The 21,511-nt window shown below is 37.7% G+C and overlaps 1 protein-coding gene across 4 annotated transcripts in view; it reads left to right on the top strand.

The window, feature by feature from the left end:
• PAM (peptidylglycine alpha-amidating monooxygenase) overlaps positions 1–21,511 on the top strand; it is a 284,680-nt gene that overhangs the window by 121,405 nt on the left and 141,764 nt on the right. For 3 of the 4 annotated variants that reach the window (XM_082836780.1, XM_082836779.1, XM_082836778.1), the window contains exons 3-4: positions 10,530–10,974; positions 11,934–12,054. In XM_082836780.1, coding sequence (XP_082692906.1) covers positions 10,886–10,974; positions 11,934–12,054 — 210 coding nt within the window. In that variant the 5' untranslated portion in view covers positions 10,530–10,885. Of the gene's footprint in view, positions 1–2,075; positions 2,133–10,529; positions 10,975–11,933; positions 12,055–21,511 lie in introns of all 4 variants that reach the window. The other variant, XM_082836777.1, reaches the window with a different exon arrangement.

Genomic DNA, 21,511 nt, shown 5'->3' with positions numbered 1-21,511 from the left:
CGGCATCCAGTGTGTTCTTTCACACCCAGAGGAGCATGGCCCTCATCTTTTTTTTAGCTCTTATTTCATTTCCATGGTGTAGTGCACATCACTGTGGGAAACCTTGTAAAGAAGATTAAAAACTGGGGAAGGGAAAGCCAGTCTGTAAGCATCTTGTTAAAATAAACCACTTCTTCCTAAGCTCAAGACAGCAAGAAACAGTTTAATAACTATGAAATAAATTCACCACCTGTTTGTGCAGCAGTATCAAAGACTTCTAGCAAACATAAGAATGCTTTGATCCTTTTGAGCCAGAAGAAAATTATGAAGCTCTGAATTGATAGTTCATGGGGAGTTTGGGGACACTGATCAAAGAAAACTCTTATTATTATAGATGAGAAGTTAAAATATTTGAATATAAGCTACTCTGTACATCGTACTTCTTTCAGTGCTGAATTGCATATTTAAAAATTCAAATAGTCTTGTTATGATTAAGCTGTATTTTATTATAGCTTGTATACCCCAAAATAAAAAACATTAAAATGTTTTTAAGCAACTGTGTTTCTTTTGTTAATGGCTTTCAAATTATATAGTTGAGATGGATTGAGGGGGCAGTGTATAGTGTATATTTTATAGAAGCCTTCTAGGTTACTGTAAACTCAGTTGAACAGAATTATATAAATGAGAGAATGTTTTAACATTCTTTCACGATCTTTAGGAAAATTTCCCATAAGTTTTTCAATTATACAATAACATTATATGATTGTAGATTCCACTTTAAGTACTATAATTATACAGCTGAGAGGCTTAAAGACAAGGATACCAAAATTTTATTATAGCAAGGGGTATGTTTATGGGCATTTTACTGTAAGTATTTGAACATTTAAAATGGAAAACATAAGAATCACTTGAAAATTTGATTCTGCTATGGGAGAAAATGCTTCTATGTGAACAACACATGACACAAAAGATAAAGTTCAGTGTAATTTTGGAGTGAAAATGTAGACATTTCCTGTAGATTTTACTTATCAAGGAAGAGGATATTTATTTTGTAACTGCATGTTCTGGATCTGAGCCACGTTCATGTGTAGTTAATAACTCCTGCCTCTGAAGTCATAGGGAGGCATTTAATAAAATATGTCTTGAAATGCTTCGGGAATAACTCTGCCTAAGGATGTGGAAGTATAAACAGGAAAAAAAAATCCCTACAAAAGAGGACATCTCATTAAAAAGTATGTTGATTAGTTGCAAGAAAGACAGAAGGAAAGGCAGATCCCCGCCTTCTGACCACATCCATCCAAGCCCAGTGCCTGGCACTGAATATTTGCTCTTAAATGTGGCACCCTACCATCCTTCATTCAATAACAACTTCCTCTTGAAAATAGCAGAAAATAATAATGCACAGACCCACAAAGGAAGCATTACAAAGGTAATGGAAAGATCTTTCAGTACTTAAATCAGCCAGTGATTCATGCTTTATTAAAAAAACAAACAAACAGACTTTTGAAATTTAGTCAAGTCTTGGATATTAGTTTCAAACCAGTTCCTCAAAAACTTCACTGAAGAGAGTTTATTAATTTTTGAATTGGCATATTATGGAGGTAGCCTATAAGTTCAGGCCCTCATCTCTAACTTACTCCGTAAGTTAGGACAGAAATCCCCACCTTGCTAAATGACTGCAGGACCAGGCTCATGGCCTGCGCCCCCAACTCAACAAGAATATTTAAAGGAGAAGGCAGCTATAGCTGCAGAAGTGTTTTGTGCTCTACTTATGAAACTGAATTCTCTGTCACGTTTATAAATTTAAAAAAAGATACTGGTAGGCAAATGAGTCACATGCAAAGGAGCCATTCTACCTCTCTGACATCATCAGTAACGGTTAATGCTCTCCTGCGCAGTGCACTAGTCTCTTGAGAAGTTCCAGTGCATCCTTAGTACAAAAGGATGTGTGCTGATTGGAACACAGGGATCTGTTTTATCTTACATTAAAGTATGCTAGCACTGAATTTAGATTCATGTGTTATGAAGTAACATTTGAATTAGTCAAAGTTGAGAAACTTAATTAAGAATAATGTCTCTTGTTTTTTCCCCCACAGAAATATTTACAGGACTGAACAATTTGATGACTAATGGACATATTTAAAGGCCATCTGGTACAGATCATGGCAACCAAAAAAATAAATAAGTAAAATTTGTTACCGTTGGCAAGTTCTTATTGCAGTAGAATCATATGCTGAATGGTACCCCTGAGGTTGTTTAACCTTATATATTCTAATAGGTACCTAGCCAATTTTGATTTACAAGGGAAGAATACTTCAGATTGACTACCTGTTAGAAGAGATGAATCCCAAACAAACCCACGTGCAGAAAATGCCATTCAATTTTGTGTGCCTTGCTAAAAGAGAGACTTAAAAAACAAAGAAAGGAAGAAAAGGAAAGAAGAGAAAAGGAAAGAAAAGAAGTAGCAACTTAGTATATCTGGCTGTGGCAAACGCTATGCTATGTGTAGGGTGAAGTTTACCTTCTTACATAAAGAAAGGGTGTACCTCTGGGGTCACAACACAAATGACTTTAGGGTATAGCTAGTAATGTTAATGAGAAAAACTGGCCAGATGTAAAAAACGACAACAAAACAAATGGACAGATAAAACTGCACCTCAGTGTTGAGTGTCAGTTAAAACAAGTACCCTTGGCCTCAGGATCTGGGAATACATAGGGAGCAGAGGGAACTAATTGTTCCCATGTGGAGATATGGGTCCAGTGATGCCAGATTTTTTACAACTCTTCAAGAGACACTTTTTATGTGAAATCTTTTCATTTTGAAATGTTTACTCAGAATTCAAATTCAAGGGAAGAGTTAGGAAAAATTCTTGCAAGCCAAACAAAGTCTACTTTGGGGACTAGATTTAGACCCTTGTCATAGATCTTCAATTTGTTCTTTCTGAGTTAGCTAAATGAGTTATGTTTGTAAGGTTGTAGAGGAAGTGTTAATGCTTCCTAATATATGAATGAAAAAAGAGACTAGGTTACATTTATTGCTGAGCAGGTGAGGGCTTTAACTGTGACATCAGATTGCCTGTGTTTATATTTTGGCTGTGTTCTGTGGGCAAGTTACCAATACTCTGTGTGTCCAGTTTTCACTTCAGTAAAGTGGGATTGATAATGGTACAAATTTCATAGAGTTGCTGTAAGGATTCAGATGAGCTAATCTATATATAGTGCTTATTAGTACAGTGCCTGGCATATAGTAATTGCTCGATAACATTGGCTGTTGTTACTTCACAATAAAATGATATTCAGAGGATTTGCTTTTTGTTGAACTTGAAGAAAACATCCCCTAAGAATGTAGAGTTTGTTTTATGTTGAAGAATATGCGTTGAGAGGATAGATTCTGGAGGCTGCAAGCCAGGATTTAAATCCCTACTCTACTGTTGTGTAACCAGAGCAAGTTAGTTAATTTTCCTAAGCTTTAGATCTGTTATCTATAAAATGGGAATAATAACTGGTACTTAAAAGTCATAAGAATTCAGTGAGATAATAACGCATAAGGTCAACATCTGGCGTATAAGTCGATAAATGTTACTTGCTGTTATGAATATTCTTGTCCCATTCTTTAGAAGTTCCATATTTGCGAGCACTTTTTATTCATTTATTTATTTTTAATGTGGAATCTTTTTTAAATTTTATTTATTTTTTTGGTTGCGTTGGGTCTTTGTTGCTGCGCGTGGGCTTTCTCTAGTTGTGGCGAGCAGGGGCTACTCTTCATTGCAGTGCGTGGGCTTCTCATTGCGGTGGTTTCTCTTGTTGCAGAGCACAGGCTCTAGGTGCGTGGGCTTCAGTAGTTGCGGCACGTGGGATCAGTAGTTGTGGCGAGCAGGCTCTAGAGCGCAGGCTCAGTAGTTGTGGCGCACGGGCTTAGTTGCTCCGTGGCATGTGGGATCTTCCCGGACCAGGGCTTGAACCCGTGTCCCCTGCCTTGGCAGGCGGATTCTCAACCATTGTGCCACCAGGGAAGTCCCTGCAAGCACTTTTAAAAATCAGTCTATAGAGAATTCCCTGGTGGTGCAGCCTGACACTGCAGGGGACACAGGTTCGAGCCCTGGTCTGGGAAGATCCCACGTGCCATGGAGCAGCTAAGCCTGTGCACCACAACTACTGAGCCTGTGCTCTAGAGCCCACAAGCCACAACTACTGAAGCCCTCATGCAGCAACGAAGACCTGACACAGCCAAAAAAATAAATAATATAAATAAATTTATAAAAAAACCAAAAAAATCCATTTATATCTCATTATATGTATTTAAAGGAATTATTATCACCTAAAAAATTGAAGTATAATTGATTTACAATGATTCAGGTGTAATTATATCATTTTATTTAAATTAAGCTTTATCTTAATGAACCATATTACAACAGTGGTTTTCAACAAGGGCGATTTTTGATTTGACCTTCTAGAAGATATTTGGCAATGTCTGGAGACATTTTTGGTTGTCACACTGCAGGGAGTGCAACTGGCATCTAGTGGGTAGAGTCCACAGATGCTGTTAGACATCTTGTAAGGAACAAGACAGTCCTCTGCAACAGAGAATTATTCAGCTCAAAATGTTGCTAGTGCTGAGTTTGAGGAACTCTGCATTACAGCTATAACTACCATAAAATTTAGTTTGTAAAGTTCTTGCCAAGGAAAAGAAGGAGAGTTAGTTATATTTCAAAACACAACCTAAACTCAGAAATTAACACATAAATTGAAATCTGTGGAATCACATTTAGTATTTTAAATATAAATATGTATGTGTATAAATATCCCTGTTTTCTTCTGGCTACAAAAGTAATATAAGCTTGTGAAAGTTAAAAGACTGCAAAAGCATATAAATGGACAGTGAACATCCCCCCCCCCTTTTTTTTTTAACCTATTCCCATTGAAGACCATTGGAAATCTAATTGAGTTATATTACTTCAGAATTTTAAATACATGTGTATACTGTTCTATAATTTGATTTTTTAAAGTTAATGCCTTTCTTTTCTCTTCCTGAAAAATTCAGTCCTAGAGCTGTTATGTGGGGCAGAGCAAGGTAGGCGTTCAGGACGGGTGGCCTGGCATGGGATGTCATGGCCCAAGCAGGGTGAGGAGGGCATCCATGTGTGTAGGCAGCCCAGTGTAAGGTGTCCGCAAAGGCCAAGTGGAATGAAAAACACAAAAAGCAAGGCCTGGTAGAGGGTTTTTAGCCCAGATGAGAGGGGGCACAGAAAGCAAGGAAGTGCTCAAAGGATGATGGGACATGTCAAAAGGACGCAAAAGCTAGCTTAAAGGAGTCACAACTGAGATAATTTGAGCATCAAAGTAAGTGAAGTAAATAAAGTTAGTAACAGATTAAAACCCACTGAATAAAATAAGAAACTTTGCAACCATTATGAAATAATAAATAAATGAATAAAATGAAAGTTTGATGAGAAATGGAATATTTATAAGTCAATAAATAACCTCTCCACCACAAAATATTAATTAAAAAGGGAAAAATGGTAACTTTACTGTGGAAAAGCCTGGAAGATGTCACCTTAATTAAATGATCAAAGTTAACATCATCAGTAGTGGGACAAATCAAAATTGCAAGCCACCTAATAAGATGCTGTGGTAGCCAGCTTCTCATCTCCTAGCATTCATGCTGAGTTTGGCCAACTTGTGTAATGGATAGCATATTATAGAAGTGATGGTATGTGACTTCTGATGCTTAGTCCCAAAAAATATTGCTTACTTTTGGAGAAGCCAGCTGCCATGTTGTAAAGACACTCAAGCAGCCCTAGAGAGAGGGCCACATAGTGAGGAGATGTTGTTTTTGCCAACAGCCAGCACTAACTTGCGAGCCTTGTGAGTGAGCCATCATGCAAGCAAATTCTCCAGCCCCAGTCAAGCCTTCAGATGACTGCAGCTGTGGCCAACATCTTGCTTGAAATCTCATGAGAGAATCACCCAGCTAAGCTACTTCTTTACCCGAGGCACAGAAACTATGCAAGAGAATGTTTATTGTTTTCAACTATTAAGTTTTGGAGTAATTTGATATGCAGCTATGGGCAACTAATATAGATGCAGTGAAAAGAACACAGCATCACTTCTGTGATATTCCTGGCAGAGATGCACAACCTGAATCTAGTCCTAATAAGCAGAAAACAAACACTAATTGAGAGGCATTCTGCAAAATAACTGGCTTGCAATCTTCAATAGAGTCAAGGGCATAAAATTTAAAGACAGAAACTGTCCTTGAGTGAAGGAGACTAAGTAGAGACTTGACAACTTTACATGCAATTGTCCATTCTGAACTTGATTCTTTTGCCATAAGGGATACTATTGGTACAGCTGGCAAAGTTTGGAGACTGAGGATTAGATGATAGTAATGTGTCAATGTGAATATTTTTATTACCCACAGGATTCAGACAAAACTAAAGGCTTTTGTTCTGAAAGCTCACATAGCAAGCCAAAGCGAAAGTTCAAACAAATATCTTGTGGTTATATAGTAGATATACTTTAGGAATTACACACTAAAGAATTCAGGGGTGATGAGACATCAGGTCAGCAATTGGTTACTCTCAAATGGTTAAAGAAAAAAAAGTTTTTTGTACTGTACTTGCAACATTTCTACAAGTTTGAGATTGTTTAAACATTTTTTAAAATTATGTAAAAAGAAAACAATGTGTCATGGAATATGACCTCGCCTATAAAAATAGATCCACCTGTCCTGTCCTTTTTTTTTTTTTTTTTGCGGTACGCGGGCCTCTCTCTGTTGTGGCCTCTCCCGTTGCGGAGCACAGGCTCCGGACGCGCAGGCTCAGCGGCCATGGCTCACGGGCCCAGCCGCTCCGCGGCATGTGGGATCTTCCCGGACCGGGGCACGAACCTGTGTCCCCTGCATCAGCAGGCGGACTCTTCAACCACTGTGCCACCAGGGAAGCCCCACCTGTCCTTTTTTAAGGGATGTATGGTACCACCCCCCAAATTTTACCAGTCTCTTATTGATGGCATTTAAATTGATTCCAGTTCCTTGCTATTATAAACATCCATTTATCTGTTATTATAAACAATGTTAGTGAATATCCTCATAAACATGGTTGTGCCCTTGTTCTATTTTTGCCCAAGAATAAATTCCTAGAGTTGAATTTCTAAGTGAATGGATATGCATCCTTTAATCAGTTTAATCATAAGTCATTGTAGGAAGCCACATAAAATCTCCTTGAAAGAAAATGAAATCAATAATTTGGTCATTATTTTCATTTATTTTTTCCCCCACTAGAAAGTAATCTCTATGAGTGGAAACTTTATCTGTCTTGATTATCACCATTCCCAACATTAAGATAGTCCTAGGCATTCAGTAAATATTTGTTGCAGCAACAGTAATAGCAAACATTTATTATGTGTCTGGTGTTGTTCTAAGGATATGAATTCATTTATTCCTTCTAACAAGCCTATGAGATAGGTGGTAGGATTATTTCCATTTTGCAGATGAGGAAGTTGAGGCAAAGAGACACTAAGTACTTGCCCAGTTTCACAGGGCTAGTCAGCGGTGGAGCCAGGAGTCCAGGAAGTTTTTCTTCAGTTTACAAGCTGTCAGCCTCAATGTTATAATGGTTCTTTCTTGTTGATAAATGAATCAGTAAGTGAATGGCCAATATATTTATTTGATTCTTCGATCAATTACAAATTTAAACTACCTTTTTGGGTTTTTTTCTTTTTTCAAATAAAAATGGAAAAGAATGGACTGCTTACTTTGTAAAAGCCAAATGAGTTTTATGGTCCTCCTTACTAGGCTCCTGGAATTAATATTTGTACAGGTATAAACTATACATCATTCTTACTAAGAATTTATTTATAATGTGTAAACAGAATATTTGCTTTGTATTACAAATAAAATAGTAAATCTGGGTCTGCAGCTTGAGTCTAGGAGGCAGAACCCTTATTACTCGTTTTTCAAACATCCTCTGCTCCCCATTTGGGCTCCTGTGCCCTGCACTTGGAATACACACTCTCCGTCTCTCACAGCGGAAACCCAACCACACTCAGGCTCTTGCTCAGAACCACCTCTTCCAGTGAAGACTGCGTTACCTTTCTCTTTTTTCTTACCCTCCTCTTGAAGATTGAAATGATCTTTCCTTCCTCAAAATTCCCTGAGTCCCTTTTATAGTACTCTCACGGGAATAGTACATTCTAAACTTACCTTATATTACTTGTGAGAAGATGAGGATCTCCCTTAATAGACTACATTCTCTTTTACTTTTATTCATTTTATAAAATTCCAAAATATATTATAATATTTTGTACAAAATATGAAATTAAGTGTGTTTTTTGAATTATCTCAAGGAAATCTATGTTGAATTTTTTTATCCTAAACAAGAATACTAAGATTTGAATATTATATATATATATATACACACACACACATACATACACACACACATATATTCCACAATTATCAGTCATTGTAAAATAACAAATGAAATGATTAGACATGATTTTTTTCATATGATGATTTGTATTTTGTCTTTAGTTTACAAGGCATCAAGAACCAAAAAGCATAATTAGCTTTCATTTCTGTAAGACCTTTTGTTCTGTTCATGGCTGCAAGTAGCAACTTTGCTTTTACCCACAACTTCAGTTCCCTTTTCTTTTAGTGGGCGGTTCAGGGACATCAAAGGTAATAAAATCAATCAGAGGGATAAGTGGAAGTTTTTTCAAAGACTAGTACTTAAGGATGTGTTCCTTTTAGAGAATTTTAATACTAAATTTGTTTTCAAGTGTTTGTGTAATAGCAAATCTCCCTGCCAACTAGAAGAAGGACTGTCCTTGAATCCTGTTCTGCATGAAATAATAAAATATAATCCCTTCTTCATATATATTTAAAGAAAAAGAAGAACTTCAGGGAATGTTAAGCCTTGTCATTTTACAGGATTATATTTTGTTGTAAACAAAAGCAATAGCATAGCCTTCAGACCAGTTGTTTCTCTTCCCCCATAAGTTCTTTCTTTTACCCACAGGATTCAGACAAAACTAAAGGCTTTTGTTCTGAAAGCTCACATAGCAAGCCAAAGGGAAAGTTCAAACAAATATCATCAGTCTTTTGAAAATGTCATTGCTTGTGTAAATTAACTGTGGTTCTTGGTTGCTGGTGAGCCTCAAGCACCCTTGGATAGGTTGGATATTCAATCCTGTTTTATTTATATTTGGTGTAAGGTATGTTTCTTCTAGAAAGCAATGACCATGAACTCCTCTGACTTAAAGTTTAGGTCATGCTTTTTTGTTTGTTTTAGCTTAGTGTTTGTTTGATTTTTTGTTTGTTTTGCTTTGTTTAGATTAGCTTCAGTATCTTGTGATTTCCAGAGGATGATTTAGAGGCTAACTTATTATTGTAGAGCACTTCTAATGATCTTACTGATTTTTGCTTCTAACTGTTATTCATCTAGCCAATGGATTTATTTGTGATTCACCAAATCATGTTTATAATTACTGATTAAAATAGAACTTTAAGACATCTTTTCCTTTGAATGTATTTTTATATTGTGAAGGATACATTTTAAAATAATACCTTGCTAAAATGTACATACTTGATACATAGTCTGAAATATATTCAGAACAAGAGTAAAGTCTAAACACAAATATTTTAAAATTTAGCCTAGTTGAGTCCTCTTGACAAAATGTTGAGATGTTGCATTAGTTCCGTATGGCCTGTCATTTATATTAATGTAAAGGTTTTGATCATATCCTTTGTATATAAAATTCATGTGGGAGCCAGCTGAGATTCTCCTTATTGCTTCTAATTGTATTGCATTGTAAGTCTCCAAACCTTATTCAGGAAAGAATATCTTTTGGGAGGCATGCCTTGTAAGTAAGGAATTATTACTTTGTATATTAAATGCAGGATTTTTTAGTAGGTGCTTACATTTCATATATTGTGTTAGCTATGGATTTTTGATTTGTTTTAAAGCAATTCTGAGAACTTTAGCAATTACTTCTGTGGTGATCATTCTTGGCAGAGGGTATCTTTCTTCTTGGATCTATAGCTCTGTGATGCATATATGTAAACATGCCTTTGTTCTCAAAGTCTTTTTCTTTCTGATTACTGTTGTATCCAAGTGCTTTGTCTGTGCCTTAGTTTCTTTTTTTCCTTTTCTTGTGCCTTAGCCTATCATTTGTGTGAGTATCTTTGTTTACATTCAGCAGAGGTATTAAGTGCATTTTTGATAATAGAAGGGAGTGACATAGGAAGTAAGGAGAAGAAATCCGGAGCCTGGGATGGTTGTGAGGTAAAAGGGGGAAAGAAGTAGAAGAGAAAAGGAGAGAGTGGGTGTGAGGGAGGAGGAAAGAGGAAAAGGCAAAACAGGGGCTATGGGGGTTTTTGAAATCTTGGGGGCTGATCTTGGGGGAGGGAGATCAACAGACCAGCATTTTCACCAGGCTTGGGCTCAAGCTTGTGAAACTACTAATGTATTGAAGAACCTCAGCTGGGATTTGCTGAGCACAAATGCTGTAACGTGTTAGTCATCCATTATCTGCTTCTATTTTTGCAGGTTCTGAATGATGACTGACGCGGGTTTGTGTGATATCCCTCACAGTCCCTGTCATCCCCGAGTGATAAGGAACACTCACGTCTAGCCCCAGCACCAGGGCAGAAAGCAGCTCTGAAGGGAGGAGAGCTTCCGCTTGCGGACCTGACAAAAGTACCGCCTTCCCACGGGGTTCTGCCTGCGGCTCTTGATCCAGACACCTCGCAGCTCTCGCAGGCAGATGGTGTGTGGCTGTCGCCGGACGCCCGCCGCTCCCCGGCCATGAAGTAGCGGCTGCTGGCGGCGCCGCTGCCCGACCGCCGGCCCCAGCCCAGCGCTGCGCTGCCGGGTCCTCCCGGCGGGGCCGGAGCGGCGTGGCCATGGCTGGCTTTCGTAGCCTGCTAGTTCTCCTCCTTGTTTTTCAAAGCAGCTGTTTGGGTTTCAGAAGCCCACTTTCTGTCTTTAAGAGGTGGGTGTTTGTTTCTGTTTTTAAACAGGCGAAATGTTTGGATGGTTTCTGTGCATGCTCCTGAAAAATGTAATCACTTATGAACCGGAGTGTTGGAGAAATATACATGGTTGATTAACTTTGCTGAAATCACTTGGAATTTTAGCACAATAACTTCTTGTAAAAGTCCCCCTTGCAGAAAAAGCCCACTGTTTTGTAGCCAAGCTGCACTGGCTTTCAAAACTCCACTTAGAAGTTGTGATTTCCAATACTAATCACTCCCTCTTGGGGAGATATTTCAGAAACTACAGTATAGTCGTTTAGACTTGAATGCCTTCTTGTTTATAACAGCCCGAAGAATAAAATATAAAGGTAGGTAACTGGTGGGGAGAAGCAGATCATGGACTGTAATAGCTCACGAGAAAACATTGAGCTGTATACACACTCCTCATAATTACTATGTTAAATATTTATGCACCTGTACATTTGTAATTCACATCACAGTCTTCCCCCCACCCCCATAAAACTCCACCTCCTAGCAACATTACTGTTGGTTTTTTGTTGCTGACTAGTAATACTGGACATTCATAAAATAATCACTTACTGGCTTGTAGTTAATATTTCTGCCATTAGAGGATTGACAGGCCTGTGATAATTATAATTTATTTATACTGTACTTTCATTAACTAGAAACAAATGTATATTTGACAAATTTTTATTGAATTAAGTTTTAAATGTAGGCTGCTAGGTTGCTTTGATTATATTTTGCTCTCAAGTTGGGTATATATTGCTCTTGAACTACACAATGCAGTTCTGAGAATATTATAGAATGTTATGTGGTTATTACATCTTTTCATTGGGTCTAAATCAACAATCTTTAAAGTCATAGAATTCCTTTTTTTTTTTTTCCCTTTCTCACGTCCAGATGAGCATAAGATACCATTATGTTCAAGGATATTGAAATTGTCTTCTTTTTTCAGGTTTAAAGAAACTACCAGATCATTTTCTAATGAATGTCTTGGTACCACCAGACCAGTAATTCCTGTTGATTCATCAGATTTTGCATTGGATATTCGCATGCCTGGGGTTACTCCCAAACAGGTGAGAGGAATTCTTATTTCATTATTCACATGTTCTGTATACATTCTATAATTAAAGCAAAGAAACTGCATTTACAGCAGTAGTAACGTGTTTGAAAAGTAGGCATTTGCTTTCAAGACTCCTCAAATAGGGCTAGAATAATTGAATATTATAAAGAGGAGTACATTTTTTAAGGTAAATCTTTCAGTTAAATTTCTTTCTAAAAAGTTTACCCATATTATTTGTGTTTTGAAATGTAACCTTGAAAATTTGTTTTGAAATTCTCAGTGGAGTAATAGCCTTCGAAATGCAGCATGTAAGTGTATATTAAAATATGAAAAATTATTCTAATAAAGGGAAATGATATTGAGCAGCTGCATCTAAGAGATTAGGTTGTTTAAATACCCTTCTATCGCAGCCACAAGTTGAGAAATAAAAGCATGTGTTTACTGCCAAGGATTCGAAAAATAAAACATTCCACACTTTTAAAAGTTTAAAAAAAAACTGTTCATGCAGGTGGTTGATTGTGAGTTTTCTTTAGAGTGATTTGCTTGTCATGAGAGATATATTTTGAAGTAGTAGCAGAATTCATACCACCGTGACTTACACAGCATTTTGAGTAGAACTGGGTTGTTGCTGGGGCTTTCCCTATTTTAGGTATACACGAGAAGCTCAAACCCACCGCTGTCATGTGAGCAAGGTGTTTCATTAAGCATAAAAAGGCCAGAATTAATTATGCTTTTCAGCCAGGCAGTGCAGGGATTTATGTGCGTCATTAAAAGATAGTCTTCCTCTTTTGAAGGACTGCAGAGACAGGGGAAGACCTGGGTGTTGTAGAGCTGCAGTGACTGATGACTCATTGTTGCAGATAACATTCTATTTTTCTTTTCTTTCTTCTATTTTAAAGTACTGAGAAAATAAAGGTATTCTACGTATTGGGGAGAATTCTTTTGAAATTGACATTCGGAAGCTCTAAGAAAATACACGTGGTCTTTTTGAAGGACTAAGGATTGGCATGCATTTATTTGAATACAATACCCGTGTATGGTCTAAGTATCTATAAATAACTACTGTTGTCAAATTGGCCCTCACCTCCTCACCCCTGCCCATCCACAAATGACCAGGCAAATTACTTTTCTGTGTGTTTAGTTATTAGTGTCCTGGCCTTTAATTTTATAAGGTCTTTATTTAGTACTTAGTAAAAAGAGATATAATGAGATTGGGAATAAGAGAGAACAGTGATAGTTGCTCACTTACGAAATGTGATTCTTCTTTCTCTTCTCACTTTTAAAAGTGATTTTTCCTGTATATTTGTTTAAAGTGGCATTATATTACTTTCTAAAAATATTCATGGGACTTCCCTGGTGGTGCAGGGGGCCTGGGTTTGATCCCTGGTCAGGGAACTAGATCCCACATGCATGCACAACTAAGAGTTTGCATGCCACAACTAAGGAGCCCGCCTGTTGCAACTAAGACCCGGCACAACCAAATAAATAAATATTTTTAAAAAAATTCACTAATTAGTCTTTTTTTTTTTATTTTTGGCTGTGTTGGGTCTTCATTTCTGTGAGAGGGCTTTCTCTAGTTGTGGCAAGTGGGAGCCACTCTTCATCGCGGTGCGCGGGCCTCTCACTATCGCGGCCTCTCCCGTTGTGGAGCACAGGCTCCAGACGCTCAGGCTCAGTGGTTGTGGCTCACGGGCCTAGCCGCTCCGCGGCACGTGGGATCTTCCCAGACCAGGGCTCGAACCTGTGTCCCCTGCATTAGCAGGCAGACTCTCAACCACTGCGCCACCAGGGAAGCCCAAACTAATTAGTCTTTAAGCACTCTTCTCCTACAAAAATATCATTATTTTCTCAAATAATCGTTTGTTGTAGTTTGTTATTATTGTGTTTCTTCTTCTCATTATTTTACAGTAAAAACATTTAAATTATTTAATAATAATAATAGGTAACTGTGTTGGGGTGAACATTCTCAGAAAGAGTCCTAAAGGAATTGATTATAAAAGAATAAAAAGGGACTCTATTTTCATAAAGTAAAATGTGTTAACTCATTTTTTTGTAATCTTATAATTAGCAAAATAACTCTGTGGAAAAAAGAACATATATTAACAAGTAAATTACAGCTTGTTATTTTGCACTAGCTGCATTCAGCTTTGCCTCGTGCAGTGGACATTTGCTGGTTGCCTTCCCAGAATACAGTTCCTCGTTGCTGCTTCTCTGGAACCGTGTGGTTCCTGGAGCTGTCTACCCAGGATCCAGAGGTGGAGTACATAGAGTAGGATTAGGAAATCACTGCATTCCACTTCTCCTTCCACAGTGACTGGTTGAGAAGAAGGTGTGTGACCTAGACCAGTCCGATCAGATCTTTTGCTGGGAATGCATGTTTTTGTTGCATGTGAGCAAAGGGCATGTAGTCCTAGGGTCTGCTGAGTTCACGAGAGGAGCCATGTCTAGAACAAAACTAATACCATAGACAGCAATGCAAAGACTGAAAGAACAGAGGTTCTTGCTGACATTGCTACTTAGGCAGTTTTCCTTTATGTTAGCCTTTCTTGTTTCAACCAGACTAAGTTGGGTTTTCTCTGACTTGTAACTGAAGCTGCCTAACTGGGTAAGAGATTCCCTTGTTCTGTCTGGTCAGCTCAGAACTGGTTGTTGAATGTTTCTTCCACTTTCTATTGACCACATGCCACGAGTATTTACTGACTTGATCCGGCTGACATATAGGTCATATACCTAATAAACCTTCATGAGAAGTGGTAATTATACTCCTGTTGAGTGTACCCAGGAAGAGATGGATACAGAAACCCCAGAAACCCTTTCCTCCTAAACTCTGTGTTCTTAGTGAGGAAGATCCAGAACTGTGATAGTGTGAATACTTTTGGTGGAGAAAGTATTCTTTTCTTAAAATGCAGATGAAACTAAGTTTAATACAGATCCTTAAGAGAAAAGGAGCTAAGAAGGCAAGGAAAGAAAGAAAGAACAACTATTAGAGGACAAAAATAAACGATGGAAGGGAATAAGAACAGTTGGCCAAAAAACATGGAGAAACTGATAAAGAACAACAACAAAAAAAAAAAAAAGGAAAAAGAAATCAAGAATAACTATAATATGAAGACCAGAACATTTAAAAAATCATATAAGAAAATATCATATAAGGAAAGCATAGAAATAAGGAAGGGCCTTGAGAAGTTAAAATGTATTTTTTTTGATGGCAGAAGATCAAGAAGAGCAACAAAGGTTAAGGAAAGAAGGAACTGAGGACCCAGAACTTGAGTTGTTAATTGAGGCAGACCAAGTTGGTTAAAGAGATATATTCACTCAACAGATTTTTTTTTCATAAAGTAAATTAAGTTTTGGCAATAACGAATGATGCATCAGTGAATCTGATTTAAGTGTTTTCCTTGGGGAACTTGAGTTTGTTAGGTAGGCTTGGATAGCGAAACAAGCAGATGTAGAGTAGAGGTGGAAAGAACCTTAGCTATAATTCAGATAGTACAACTAACTAATTTTGTTGATGGAATACAGATCTAGATTGGTGTCTTACCAAAGAATATCTAATCATGTCAGACCTCTGAGACGCAGTCCATTTAGCCATACCATAGACTTCAAAGCAGCCTTTTAAAAAATTGCTCCCATTAAACCAGCTTCGGAGAGTCTAGGGAAAGTAGTTTATTATCTATTGCAATGTCAATTTTATATTCAAAGTGAGCTCACTCTTTGTCTTCTGACTTGAAATTTCAAAAAATAATTTCCATCCTCTTTAATAAATTTCTTGTTAATCAGTGTTTTTCAGGTTTTGGGAAGATTAGGGAGAAGAGTAAGCAGCTTTTAAGTAGCCTAGAATAGAGGCAAAGTAAGTAGAATCTGGTGTCTGATGGCACTGGCTTCAAATCCAGAGCCTTGAAGTGGTGATATTTTGAGACTCTTTCTTTTAACACTTTTTCTTCCTCATTTGATTTTCTTTCTAACCAAGGGCCCCTGTGGGTTTTTGCTGTCACCAGCTGTCATCTCAACAAAATAATTTGATAAGCTGCCAGCTCATGGTCATTGTAAGGTGCTATCATCAATTTGATGTGTTAACTATCCCATGGGGGGTTGATTATAAAATAAAATAAATAACACATAATTACAGTGAGTTGACATAAAGTATATTGTCTCAGTATCAGCCAAATCTAGTGGGCTAGAATGTAGGTTTTGGAACCAGGCTGACAGCATTTTTGTCCCAGCTCTTGTAGTGTCAACTCAGGAATTTTCTTAACTAGCTGGTCCTGCTCCTTTATCTGTAGACAGAATAATAATAGTACGTACCGGGCTTCCCTGGTGGCGCAGTGGTTGAGAGTCCGCCTGCCGATGCAGGGGACGCGGGTTCGTGCCCCGGTCCGGGAGGATCCCGCGTGCCGCGGAGCGGCTGGGCCCGTGAGCCACGCCGCTGAGCCTATGCGTCCGGAGCCTGTGCTCCGCAACGGGAGAGGCCACAGCGGTGAGAGGCCCATGTACCACAAAAAATAAAACATAAAAAATAAAAAATAATAGTACGTACCCAGGGTTCTTGTGAGGACTGAGCAAGGTAATACCAGTGGCATTGTTCAGTTGCCCTGTATGGGCTAAGTTCTTACAAAATATGAATTCATTGTTATTTTGTGTGTTGAGGGAAATGTGAAAGAACCTTAAGATGAGAAGGAAACTGCCAGCCCTTTACTTCCAGTAATTACTTCATGGAGAAGGTAAGACATCATAATAAGGAGCGGAAAGGTGGCCAATGAAGAAAAATAGGAAGTATGAACTGGGGTAAAAGAAACCTGGGGAAAGTAAGCAAAGAAGTAAATCTTTCAGTGTGCTTATTCTTAAGTAATTTCCATTAAAAATAGCCCTTATGATGAGAGAATGAACACTTTTATGCCTAGAAAAGAAGTTATCAAAAGGAATTTCATAAGTATGAAACCTTAATTTTTTTCTATATTTATTTGAAATCAGCCTAGATTTCCTCACTTTGCTGAGAACTTTGTACATTGACCTTATTAAAAAATTACTCTTATCTAGTTCAAGCCCTTTCAAATCCTGTGTTTACATAGCATTTTATTTAATTGTTATTTGTGCCACATAGGTCCTCTGCAGTCTTGGTTTAAGGATTCACAAATGTAAACTAATTTGTAAAAAATATAATTTTACAAAAATTAAATATTTTCTCTTGAACCTAATAACTTGAAACCATGTAATAACTGAATTTCTTTCCATTAGGATGTGTTAGGCTGCCATTTTCTTCCCTTATTTTGGGAGTGATTTGAGAACTATGAAGGAATACACTGTTTCCTTTCTGAACCTCTTGCAAATTATGGTCTCATTCTTTATCTTTTGAAGAGTCACAGATCATTCTTTAAAATCAGAAAGTGGTCTTCCTCTGTGTTCCTAAGCACAAATATCTATCACCAGGAATGAAAGAAAATAGAACAATTCTGAGTTTAAAGATCAGACAACCCAGAGCAACAAGTTGAAAAACTTGAAATTAGAGCCTTAAGTTATCACTTATTTTAAAATAATGGTGAAAGAATGTAGTTGTTGAAATAAAACCAGAATGAACAAAATACTCCCTACAAAATTTTCTCAAGATCTTCCCTCGATGTTTCCCTTTGCTTTTTTCTCCCCAATGAAGAACCATTAGAAAATGTTTACTAATATATTTTAACTTTTTCATTTTCTAACACAAGAAGGGAGAAGAAAGTCTGCTTACCTCCACAAGGCATGTACAACCACATAATGAGAACCCAGCTTTCACAGTCTTTTCTTACTGCACTAGTTTAAGAAATCAGTTTTAAAACATCAAGCTATTATCATAGCATCACTTATAAACACCATTTCCTCAGGATATATGCTTATCAAAGAGGTAATACACAAGGTAAATGCAGAATTGTGGTGGTGCTTTCATTTTATGTTCAGAATGCTGATTAAACCTTTTCATGTAAAGTCACTTAGTTATACAGAAGTTTGCCTTATGGCTGATTTGGGGGATATTGTAACATGTTAAATATATATAGATAGATATAGATATATATTTTTTTAAGAATCAATTCTATTTATTTTTGGTTGCGTTGTGTCTTCGTTGCTGCACATGGGCTTTCTGTAGTTGTGGCAAGCGGGGTCTACTCTTTGCTGCGGTGTGTGGGCTTCTCACTGCGGTGGCCTCTTCTGTTGTGGAGCACGGGCTCCAGGCACGCGGGCCTCAGCAGTTGCGGCACGCAGGCTCAGCAGTTGTGGCTCGCGGGCTCTATAGAGCACAAGCTCAGTAGTTGTGGCGCACGGGCTTAGTTGCTCTGCAGCATGTGGGATCTTCCCGGACCAAGGATTGAACCCTTGTCCCCTGCACTGGCAGGCAGACTCCCAACCACTGTGCCACCAGGGAAGTCCCAAATCTATATATTTTTAATTCAATCATTATGGGGAAAAAAAAAAGTGTCCCTAATTAGTGTTTAAAATTCAGGACAAAATTAAAAAGGAGCCCAGAAAAGTGAGGCTTTACTGGAATAATTTTCAGTTCTTCGGGGTTTGCAATTTACTTGTCTCCGCTCTAGTTATTAGTATGTAATAATATTTGCATTTTTAAAAAATAAAAACTCTTTTTTCTTTTGGACACAAAAATTAAAGGGAGACACCCCGCACTTCCATTTCTCCATTTCTCCTCACAGGCCAGCTTGACTTTCCGCTTAAGCCTCATTGCACAAAAGGAGAAAATTAACCTCAGCCTTCTGGGCATCAGCCGTAGGTTATCTGTTATACTCATTGTAGAGAATGGATCCAAGCTCTTCCTAAAGCAGTTGGGTGATTGCTGGGAAATGCCGGGGGCTATCCCCACCTGACTCCAGAGCTTGAACTTGCAACCCCCCATGGATTCCCTGACCACCTCTGTGTGATTAGCAATCAGTTCCTTCTTACCTTCTCTAGTCCTCTAGCCTGTCTGCCCCTACACCTCTTCTGATTCAATCTGTACACTTGAACAAACATGGCTAATGGGATTTGACTGTGAGAAGCTGTCTGGAAAATATTAAGAATTGTGAGGCCAAGAGTGTGAAAGACAGAAGTGGTGGCTCCAGTAGCAAGTCCTGTACCAGTGCGTTTCTGTTGCAGGAAAAAATAGACTATGAGTGAAAACTGGTTCCATTAAGTCGTTGTCTTAAAATGAACATGACTTATGGCTTTTAGTGTTTCTTTTTCCTCTGTTCTTATTTTTTTCTCCCTTTCTGAAAAAATAGAAGGAGGATGGTGATCTTGTTATTGAAGAAGGGAAATCAAGAAATATCCAAATTCTGGACTAGTATTTGCTTTTTATTTAGGAAGACTTAGGCAAAGTGTATAAAATTCCAAGATTTGGAAAAAGAGCAACAAAGGAGATTAAAATGCTATACCCTTTCCCCTCCCCAAACTGAGGACGTAATATTATCTGTTTTACCAATGGAGAAGCTAATAGCAAAGAGAATTTTGTGATTATTAGAAAGGACGGTTACCAGGCCCTTTTTTGTTTACTTAGCTGCGTCACATTAAATTGTTTTTTCCACTTTCTCTTTTGAATGTTCAGGATTGGTATCATTTAGGATGCTACATGTCAAATTCTTAAGTTGTATTTATTTGTATAATTCACCCCTTGTTTTAACAGCAAGGCTCAACTAGACAAATAAATAGAATACAAAAATGTTAAATGGATCTTGTAAATGGCAAATTAAAGTTTCATGTAGCTCATTGCTAATTGTTAAGTTTAAATTATGATGCTTCACCTTTATTTTTACTAAAACCTATTTAATGTCCACTTAGGGAACATATGGTTGAACTATTAACAATGTTTGCCACTGTGAGAATAATCTAAACGTGTCATATATCTGAGTTCAGAGCTGCAAATATACATTGACCATTTTTTCCTTTCTTTATTAAAAATGAGAAATAAAAAGGAGACTTTTATTTTCAATTAATGTTTGATATTTTTGAATTAACATGATACCTAAAGAGGATATTAGAAAAAGTAACTACAGTGTAAGAGACCCCCTTATGATCACCTGTTTTCTCAATAAGATTTAGAGTCCTTTTTGTTTTCTTTTTTTCTGGTAAATTTTTTAAAGGAGAAAACATTTATGCAGTGCTCATTATGTCATGCTACTGTATTAGGCACTTTATAAGCACTGGCTCATTAATTCTCATAAAAACTTTGTGTTCAAGGTACTATCATTCCAATTTTTTTGTATGAGAAATTGAAACTAAGGGAGATTAAATAAGCTATAAATCCATAGCCAAATAGCCAGTAAATTGAAGAACAAGGATTTAAATACAGATTTATTTGAATCTGAGATGCATGCTTATTTCATAATTCTGTGCTGCCAATCTATTAATGGCCTATGTGTTTCCCAGAAAATCTTACTATTATAGACATTTTTTTTTATTACACATATATTGTAAAATAAAAGCTTCCTTTAGTTAAAAAGACAAAATATAAATTACTGGCTCCATCCTAAATTGTTCAATAACTTTTTTTTTTTTTGCGGTACGCTGGCCTCTCACTGTTGTGGCCTCTCCCGTTGTGGAGCACAGGCTCCGGACGCGCAGGCTCAGCGGCCATGGCTCACAGGCCCATTTGCTCTGCGGCATGTGGGATCCTCCCGGACTAGGGCACGAACCCGTGTCCCCTGCATCGGCAGGCGGACTCCCAACCACTGCACCACCAGGGAAGCCCCCAAGAGTTCTCATTTGAAATATTGTATTTCATACTTCTCCATCTCGGTAAATGACAATTCCTGTGTTATAGTTTCTCTGGACCAAATAGACTGGCGTCTTTCTTGGCTCTTCTTTCTCACACCCCATAAACGATATGCCAGAAAATCTTATTGGTTCTACCTTCCAAATATATCCAGAATCCAGCCCTTTGTCACCACACCCATCTTTCCCACTCTGGCCCATGCACCATCATCTTTTCTGGATTATTACAATAGCTCTCCCAACTGATCCGCCTTGCACTCTTATATCCCTAGAGTCTGTGCTCTATACTGCAGCCACAGGGATCCTGTTAAAACAGAAATCAGATCACATCACCCTTCTACGAATACCCTTTAAGAACTTTTCATACCCCTCACGTTTAAAACCAAAGACTTTATAGCGACCTCCAAAGTTCTTCATTTTTCCTGCAATCTTTTTCTACTCCTTTGTCTCTCATCCCTTATTCCTGTTATAAGTCATTATGGGGAAAAGACAAATCAGAACTCTAGTTCTGCAACTTGCTGGCTGCAAGATCTTAGGCAAGATATTTAACCCTTAATGAGCTTCAGTTTCCTCATCTGTAAAATGGGGATAATAATAGTTCTTACCTGATAGGATTGTAGTTAAGGGAGTTAATATGTGTAAAGCCCAATACCACTCAGGAAATAATTAGTTATTATTATTTTTGCCCTAAAGTACATTACAATGGTTGAGTTAAGGCATGTTATCAAGTAACTAATGCA

Source organism: Leucopleurus acutus, assembly GCF_964270905.1.
Source record: "Leucopleurus acutus genome assembly, chromosome: 3".
Taxonomy (NCBI): Eukaryota; Metazoa; Chordata; class Mammalia; order Artiodactyla; family Delphinidae; genus Leucopleurus; species Leucopleurus acutus.
Note: the sequence above shows the minus strand (reverse complement) of the source record. Positions and strands in the feature narration are given on the sequence as shown.